Below are 9,225 nucleotides of genomic sequence, written 5' to 3' on the forward strand. Positions count from 1 at the left end.
CCAGCATCTCTACTCCAGCAGGCTGCAGGCAGAACAGGAGCTACAAAGACATCGGCTAACCTCATGCTACTAGATTACCACAATAAACTGGAGTAATATGACACCACAAGACCTAATGAGCATGGGACTTCCTCCCATGTGGATGAAAGTGAAGTGGACACATTAAACAATGTCAGCTCATTCCTGGAATTAAAATCTATCCCCATAGCGATGTTTTAGAAAAAAACAATCAAGGCCTACAATAAGACAGAGAAAACCCAACAATGATATGAGCCCTGATGAGCAAGCGCTTTGGCCACAGTGGATCAGAACCTGATCAGAACTTGATCCAGTGAGCCATTGATGGGCTTTGATCAGTGGTCATGACAATTTGTATATTAATGATCAATTAATGAGAGAAGCTTCAGCAGGGAGAGGAGAATTACCTATAATTACAGTGGCCTGTGGCTTAACTTGCAGGCTAATCTGTCGCGAGCGTGTGTGTGTGTCTGTGTGTGTGTGGTTTTTGGTTGCGCACAGTTAGACCTCAGCACATAAACATGGCGGCCTCAAAGCAGCAGCTTTGAACTACATGATTTTCATGTCAGCGGTAATTATTTACATCACAATAATATGTTTGTGGAAGCTGCTTTCTGGTGTGAAGGAAGCAGCCTCAGGGGCGTGGCCTGGTGTCACTGCTGCTGCCTTTGCAGTACTCTGTAAAAATAAGAGTTTTTAGTTTTCACCTGGGTGGGTGCTGCCCACCTCTGTTTAGGTGTAGATGTGGAGCTAGAAACATTTTCTTAGGGTGGCAAAATCACAGTCATTTCTTTACACATATGCAGGTGTTACATCCTGTAATATGCATTATATATGGTTAAAATACAGTAAGTGCAAACATGTTTCTTATGAACATAGTCTGTAAATTTCTTACTTTCTGTAGCCCAGATAATTAAACATTTCAGTTACATAAAAGATGTGAATTTTGATTTTTATATACTGTATAGCCTGGATAATAAGTTTAAAATCCAGAAGGCTACACAACATAACGTGGTTTGGTTAGAAATACAAGTCTAAGTGAAGTTTCACACTCTTTTGTTACAAATAATCAAATTGTTATATGCTCAAATTTACAAAAAATGTCAGAAATCTGCACCGTGACAAAAAACATCAAATCAGAGTAGAAACAATGTAATTAATAAATTAAATAATTTAATACATAAATCATGAATTAAATGGCCATTCATTCCATCTAAAACATTTAATAAATTGTGTAATATGTATTTCCAATTGTAATTAATAAATAACATATTTAATGATTTATTTAATTAATTAAATATTTCATTTTAGAGCTTCTGGCCTTCCACACTCTTCATGTGCGTGTTTCGCAAACATAAATCAGAGTTAGACTGGTTCTGAGCTCCTTTTTCCTACTTGTCCTTAAACGTCTTGTGAGCGTGCCCCTTGTGAGCGTGGTTTCGTCACTATGCTCACGTCTGTGATTGGCTGACACAGCGACCCTCGGGGTTTCGATTGGTTGCGAAACGAAGCCGTGAAACGGGAAGCTGAAAAATACCGAGCCAAGCGAAGAGTTCCAGCCTGAGCTTCGGCCGCATTAACCGCGTTCTCCGAGCACACAAACCCGCTCCCGCTTGCCCCGTCGTTTCGAGGCCACCATGGGCTGCTTCTTCTCCAAGAAATCCAAGAGAAAGTCGCCGGAAAAAGAGGAACGGGCGCCGACCACAACCTCCGCCGAAACTGCGTCGACGGGCAACGCGGTTCCCCTTGGCAACAACAGCGAGGAGGCTCCGAAGCAGTACAGCTGGGACAAGCGAGAGAAGGTAAGCAGCACCGGGACACACCCACAGCCAGGCTTTAGCGCAGGTAGATCACACCTGGCAAAAGACGCCGGAAATAGCCCTCTCAGGTCACCGACATTTCTGTTCCTGTCGTTGTTCACAGCCAAAACAGCCAGATGTGAATGTGTGAATTTAAACGAAACTTTATGTGTTACAAAAAAATTAAAGACAGCAGCTCGAAGCTGAAAGCAGAATAATAAGCCCAACAATTAAAAACGCAGAAGAAAAAAAGTTACACTTGAACTCAGTTTGCATGCATCTAATTAAAAAAAGCCACATGATTTAAATAAATTCATCAAAAAATAACAATAAACTCTGTGTATGCTAAATAAAATGCCATACCATGTCCTTATGAAAGGGAAAATAACTCAGCTGAGCAAAATAAAGAATAAGAAGTGTAATGTGCACAGGTCCAGCTGGAGCTCCACAGCTAAAAATGGAAAAAACACAGTGAGATCAGCAAGTCATGAAACCAAGTCCACAAACAAAAAGCTTCAATATATAAAAACGGCTCCATTATGTATACGTATTCGTTTAGGGAAAACCAGAAAATACAAGAGATGAATAAATACATCAGAATGTTGTTGGAAAAGCTCATTATAAAGTTCCAGTTGCCTACGTAAAGCTCCAGGTCATATGTTAATCAACAATAATCTTTGCTCTCATTGGTAGTCTCCCTTTCTCTCCTCAAAATAGAGAAAAGTTTAATGTGTCCATCCTCGTAGTGTCTGTGGCATTCAGTTGCCAAGTCACTTCCTGTTTGGATAGAAGTGGTGACACACACAAAAAATCGGAATAATCGGAACAAATAACACTGCATAAAAAAGTGTGGGCCTAGCACCGAACATCGTCACATGATCATCCCTGTGATGTCACATATCTGTCAGTCTCAGTGATGATAATAGTGACGTTATCTGCACTGACGGTGCTTTCGTGGGCTCCTGTTCTGGAAACATGTTTCCTGCTGTTCGCCAGCCAAAGATTCAGCTTCACGTGTTCGCTGTGAGCCGAGCAGCGAGCTAAGACAGCATGGCTCAGGCACCCCCACCCCTCCCTCCTGCAGCCGGTGTTATCTGATTATCAGATTTACTACCAAACGGCATGTGGTTCACGTGCACCCCTCTCACACATTAAAGCTGCGGTGTTACCCCACAGGAGGTCACACCTTTAAAAGTGACAACCAAAATATCCACCAACCATAAACCAGCTTCAGTTTGCTGCAGGCTCAGAGGGATGTGGTGTCAGAGTCACACATCTCAGATATCTGAACGTGTGACAGGGTCGAGTTTTGGGACCGATATTAGCTAAAAACACATATTTGTGTAGATATATCAAACAAGCATGCTTTAGAAGCTGATGAACCAGCGTCGTGTCTCAACATCACGCACAGTTGAGCAAGGAGCCAGTTTTAGGTTGTGCGTGCTGCTCTTTGTTAGCAGCAGTGATGGGAATAACGACGTTACTAACGGCGTTACTTTTTTCAGTAACGAGTAATCTAACTAATTACTATTTCTATTGTTACAACGCTGTTACCGTTACTAACAAGAAAATGCGGTGCGGTCGCGTTACTTTTTTTCAACAAACAGACGGTTAAAGCTGTCTTCAGCTTACCGCATCTTATATCAGTTGCACGGAAGTAGCTGACTACGTAAGTAATCTGGGCACTGCTGCTTTGAGCAATGACATTTGGTTGTTTAGGAAGAGGGGGAAGTTTTAGGAGCGACAGCGAGAGAGAGAGAAAAAGAGAGCGAGTTTTGAGATGTGAGAGATTTGTGACGTTTAGCGTGTTTGGAGTGTGTAGTTAATGTGTTGTCTTGTGTAGTTGGTGTGTAGTGTTGTGGATAGTTTTGCGTTGTGTGTCAGAACAATGAGGCGACTGCTGAATGAAAACAGGAAGAATGATACACCTCCTGCTTTCAGAGCTGCGGGTATCAGGATGTGATGTTCTCCTTTATAGTGGACAGAAATAATTTTTTGGAGTGGTACAGATAATTTGTGCGGCATCTTATTGAATGCAGAACACCTGATTGTTATGTAAATAGTTTGAAATGGTTATTTTAAAAAGGGTAAAAGGTAAATGGCTGCAAGTAACTTTGTTGTTTGCAAAACTTGTGCATATGATTTTAAAATTGACAATTTATATTTTCATTTAAAGTTATGAAATATGATTCAATAAACATGTTTGTGGTTGTTACAGTAAAAAAATATAAATTTTTCTACTCGGATTTTATGTTTTATGTCTGATTTTAGATCAACTGTGTTAATACAGTTTGTCAAAATGAAAACATAACTGTAAATTCAGACACATGAGGTTGTGCTGAAAAGAATGATACCAAACAAGGCAAAGTAAATAGTTTTTAAAGGTGAAATGTAGAGGGAAAATCAAAAGTAGTTAAAAATGGCCAATTATACCCTGGAATTTTGTAACTCAGTTACTAACTCAGTTACTTTTTTGATGAAGTAACTAGTAACTATAATTAATTACTTTTTCAAAGTAACTTGCCCAACACTGGTTAGCAGCAGCAGCCTGCTGCAGAAACACATCATCGTTCTTTAGTTGAATATGACACAAATGTCAAAGATGACACAACGTGAAATAAAGTAGTACTTCTGGTCCAGCTGATTCCCACACATCTGTTATCAGCGTGTTTTTAACTCTCAGACTTTGCTTTCGGATCTTTAATGGTCACAGAAGGGTTAAAAATGGTGTCTCTGTGCATCCGTAAGAGTGTGAACAGTGTTTGAATCCTCTGTTCTCTCTGCACAGGTGGACCCGAAGGACTACATGCTGACCGGCCTCAAAGACGTGACGGTGGGCCGTCTGCCCGGCAAACTGAATGGTCAGCAGTTCGTCATCCAGGAGTGCGAGAACTGCAACATCTATGTGTTCGATCACTCGGCGACCATCACCATCGACGACTGCGTGAACTGCCGCATCGTTCTGGGGCCCGTCAAAGGCAGCGTGTTTTTCAGGGACTGCAAAGACATCAAGTGTGTGGTGGCATGTCAGCAGTTCCGCACACGAGACTGTAAAAAGATGGAGGTGTTCCTGTGCTGTGCCACCCAGCCCATCATCGAGTCGTCCACGGGGATGAAGTTCGGCTGCTTCCAGTACTACTACCCCGAGCTCGCTTTCCACTTCAAGGACGCAGGGCTGAGCATCTTCAACAACAACTGGAGCAACATCCACGACTTCACGCCCGTGTCCGGGGAGACCAACTGGAGCCTGATGCCAGAGGATTCACCCGTTCTGGATTTCGTTCCGGCACCAGACCCTGAGTCCGATTTCAAGTCAGTGCGAGTCTCCGCCGACCCCGCGCGAAGCATCGTGCCACTGACAAAAGGTGGGAGGTACAAGGACAGCGAGGAGTCCTGCCTCTTTGTCTTCTTCGCTGGAGAGTACACTACTGCAAACGCCCGCAAGCTCATTGACGAAGTGAGTCCATCGCCAGCTCTGAATTGCAAAAAAGTGAAGTTTACTTGTTAATGATGCGATCCTTTAAATCTCTCAAACACACAGGTGTGTCATACAGACAGCTCAGTACACTCTTTACTTCTGTTGGCGGCTTTATTTGATTTTAGATTATACAGTATTTAATAATGTACAACAGAATGTATACAATAGAGTAGCTTAGCATGAGTCACAGTTCAGTTCAGTGAACAGCTCATTTACAGCTCATCTCTCCGCTCTCTGTGACGTCACACAGATCCAAGAGCAGAAAGCTGAGATGAATGGAGTGTTCTGAGCTTTTGGGCATCGAGGATTGCTATTCATACACACTGAGCTGATTATTAGAACCTCTAGCTGTGGACTCTCGCCATCGGCACCTGTCCTCAGGTAGATAAAATGAGTTGCCGAAGGCCGTAAAGCTGAGCAAACAAAGGCATGTACGATGAACCCGCTCGGTCACGCTCCTGACACAGACTTGCTTCCTCGTCTCAGAAATGTTTTTACCGCTCTGAATTCTTTCAGTTCCGGCTCTTGAGGTTGACAACAAGGTGATGACTCAGTCCTCCATCCTCTGCTCGCTATGTTGAAACTTGTGTGACTCCAGCACTCAGGCATGCGGGACATGCTCTGAATCTGAGCATGCTCACTGACGGTTCTTTAAAGTGTCACTGCGAACTTTAACCTCTTTAACCTCTCTCCGATGTGGTCAGGCGACCGCTAAAGGCTTTGTGCTGATCCAGACGAAAGAAGTGTCGATGCGGCCAGAAGACGTGAAGCGAGTGTTTCAGAGGGACGCCGATGACCTCACGGAGTGGATCACCAAAGGTAAACTCGCTCCTTCCTCACTGATCAGCTGATCAGGAGCTCTTTCGTACTGACCAGAGGGTGTGTGTCAGTCAGTGTGTGATATTTGTAATCACACTCTCATTCATTTATTACATATTTGGGTGACAGCAGGTAAAACACCTGAACAGATACAGCCATTTACGTCATGTTGTAATGTAACACTCCTGGTCATAAACTGTATGTAAAAGATTGACATGACTTCAGTGATGTCACCTGGTGGTTTTGGACTGCACATTTTAGCATCTAAAGGTTACTGTTGTTTCTACAACTGAGAGGGTGGAGCTAATGCTTGTCCACAGACTGTACAAGTATATCAGTCTGACATAGATACCTGCTAATCAGTAACATCCAATCGAAATTCTGTAATTTCACTTAGCAAAGTTGGAGTTCAGCCTTGTTGGACGCTCTGTCACTACTGTGACCTCACAGCAGCCATGTTATTGGTCACGTGATGGCAAATAAAAATGCTCCAAAAGGCTCCAAAAGCACAATCACAGTCCACAGGTCCAGTTCAGGTGAAGCTAGCAGACAGCTGTCAGTCAAAGAGGCTATGCATCTAACAATGCAGACAGGCGACTTATAAAAACAATTTTTATGAAGGGGGGAGTTATGTTTGTATCAGGCTGACTCACAGGTGGAGATGGGGCGGTGGTGCTGTCGGTGTCCTAAAGGTTTGACTGTCGTGTTTTCCCCGAAGGCCCCGTCATTGCCCTTGAGATGAACGGGGACGGAGTTGTTGAAGCATGCAAGAACATTGCCAGTGAGGTGTTCAGCGGGACGAAGGTGAGCGCAGCGCGGTCCCGGCCCGATCCTTATGGCTTCACTCTGCGTTTTCGAAGATGTCACATTTACTGATATTTTTTTGTCTTGCAGCTTTTTGTCTCCGACAACAAAAACACGTCGTCTCAAGACGTCGACAACTTCTTCAATTTCGCCGACATGCAGATGGGCTTGTAGGTGATGTGATGTCACGGTGACTCCGCCCTCCACGCCGTCCAGCTCAGACTAAACTGATGGTCCTTCTGTCCTTAAAGAGTAGAGGAGGTGAAGGAGCGCGTGATGAGCTTGGGTCAGGAACCCCGCTGCACCTTCATTGCTCATAGCTGTGAATATTTATATCGCTCCGAATGTACTCGGTGATGTTGCTTCATTGTGAATGTAGCTCTGTGCTGAACCTGTAACCTGACTGTAGTTCAACCTGCTGCACGAGGGATGCTCGCGCTGCCCGAGAGAGCCAAGCCCTCTTTGTGTGTCTGACCAGGATCTGGGTGTGTTTGAGTCTGTGTTAGAGAGAGGGAGGGGAGTGTGAGCGAGAGGGAGGGGAGTGTGAGCGAGAGGGAGGGGAGTGTGAGAGAGAGGGACTGTGTGAGTGATTCACATGACAGACTCATGTGTGTATCTGATGTATTGATGATTGTTAGGCCAAAGCTGGACTGATTAAGTGATCGCTGTGTGAACAGTAGCTGTGTTTCTGATGTAGGCACTTCTGTGTGATCGTTTTTTAAAGAACAACATTTGTAATATTTGTTTTATACTCTGCTGATGTTTTTATATAGGAACATGAAGGGTTTCAATCCCGATGTTTAGTAAAAGATTCATTATGTGTGGCGTCTTTTGTACTCCGAGAATAAAACAACTTTGTTTCAGGCCGAGCTGACAGACTGGGTGATCCTGATGTGGTCAATGATCGTCTCAAGCCATCAGCACACACTCTGTGGAGTCAACTTTACACAAACACAGCATCTCAGAGTGAATAAGGGAAGCTCTCTTCTTCCTCTTTCTCAGATCACCAACATGTGTAAATGACGAGCTTTAAAGGTCACAAAAAGCTAAAGTGTGTCGGGTTGTTTGTGATCAGGTCCCGTTAGGCGATCACAGGAAGGTCAGAAATGAGTGGGAGGTTATGATCATGCTTCTGTCCTCATTAACTCAGTGTCCAGCGTTCTGGCTTAGTGTGGTGCGTTACTACTCCCTGACTGTGATGTAGGGACATCACCTGTGTTTGCACACTTGTTATACCTGTGCTGCAAGGCTGTAGTCTGTAAAGTAATGTTGTTATAAAAATCAGATTACAAGCTGAAAGATCTTGTTTTCAACCCTTCTTTTCAGTGTAAGTCCGCTTCTGCTGATGGAGGTCAGGGCTTAGAGCATGTTCTCTTTTTGTGTGTGTGTGAGTGTCAATCTAAAGAAGTCAGAGGTCAGTGTTTATACCACGCCTTGCTTTAATGACCATCTTCTTTTCCTGGACTTTATCAGTTCTGATGTGCTTCAGGGAGATTTCTTCTGATGTCTGAAACTTTCTGCACATTCAAAACACACTCACTGGTCACTTTATTAGGTACAAGTAGTACCAGGTTGGACAGTCTGCTAGGAACATGCTTCACATGTTCCACCGCAACGAGGCGTTTCCTCCCAGAGCGCTGCTGCTCGCTCAATACTTTCTCTGTAAACTCCAACCACTTGGTGGGAAAATCCTAGAAACACGGTCGCTGAGGTCACCTTTCTTCATTGTTCTGATGCTCACTTTAAACTTCGGCAGCTCTTCTTCATCAGGTCTATATGCATAAATGCACCGAGCTGATAAGATACATGTGTTAAAGGGAAGATAAATAGGTGTAGCTAATGAAGTGGCCAGTGAGAATACTTACACACGGTGTCTGTATTTTATGAATCAGGTCTGTCTCCACTGTGTTACTGAGGGTTGACCAATATCTCCAGATTAACTGTAAAACCCAGGAAACCCTGACTGATGTGTCTGAGAGCAGAGGTTCAGTGAAGCTGGAGCGAGCGGAGGTGGTGAAGCTATGGAGCCCCCTAAAGGAGGGACAAGAAAGCATTTGAGAGGACAGGTGTTATTGTGTTTTGTTGGCAGCAGTTATAGTTTTGTATTTTCTGCCTAGTTTTATTTTTATTTAGTTTTTTAATTCCAGTTTAGTTTCCATAGCTGGTTTCATGTTTCAGTTTAGCTTTTATCGTCTTTTTTTTTCCACTTTTAATTTTAGTCTCTGTGACTGTTACTGTATGGAGGGTGTGTGTCAGAGCCAGTCTCAGCACAGATGTAACAATTAAGATTTTTTGACTGCAGTCACT

The 9,225-nt window shown here is 43.6% G+C and overlaps 1 protein-coding gene across 1 annotated transcript; it reads left to right on the forward strand.

Annotated features, from left to right (window-relative positions):
• The first annotated feature begins 1,483 nt into the window (after nt 1-1,483).
• rp2 (RP2 activator of ARL3 GTPase) lies at nt 1,484-7,792 on the forward strand. The gene is made up of 5 exons (XM_082525418.1): nt 1,484-1,820; nt 4,606-5,274; nt 6,000-6,114; nt 6,833-6,918; nt 7,009-7,792. The coding sequence occupies exons 1-5, from the start codon at nt 1,656-1,658 to the stop codon at nt 7,090-7,092; spliced, it is 1,119 nt and encodes a 372-aa protein (XP_082381544.1). The 5' UTR covers nt 1,484-1,655; the 3' UTR covers nt 7,093-7,792.
• The last annotated feature ends 1,433 nt before the right edge of the window (nt 7,793-9,225 follow it).

Source organism: Aulonocara stuartgranti (assembly GCF_965226115.1).
Source record: "Aulonocara stuartgranti genome assembly, chromosome: 23".
Lineage (NCBI taxonomy): Eukaryota > Metazoa > Chordata > Actinopteri > Cichliformes > Cichlidae > Aulonocara > Aulonocara stuartgranti.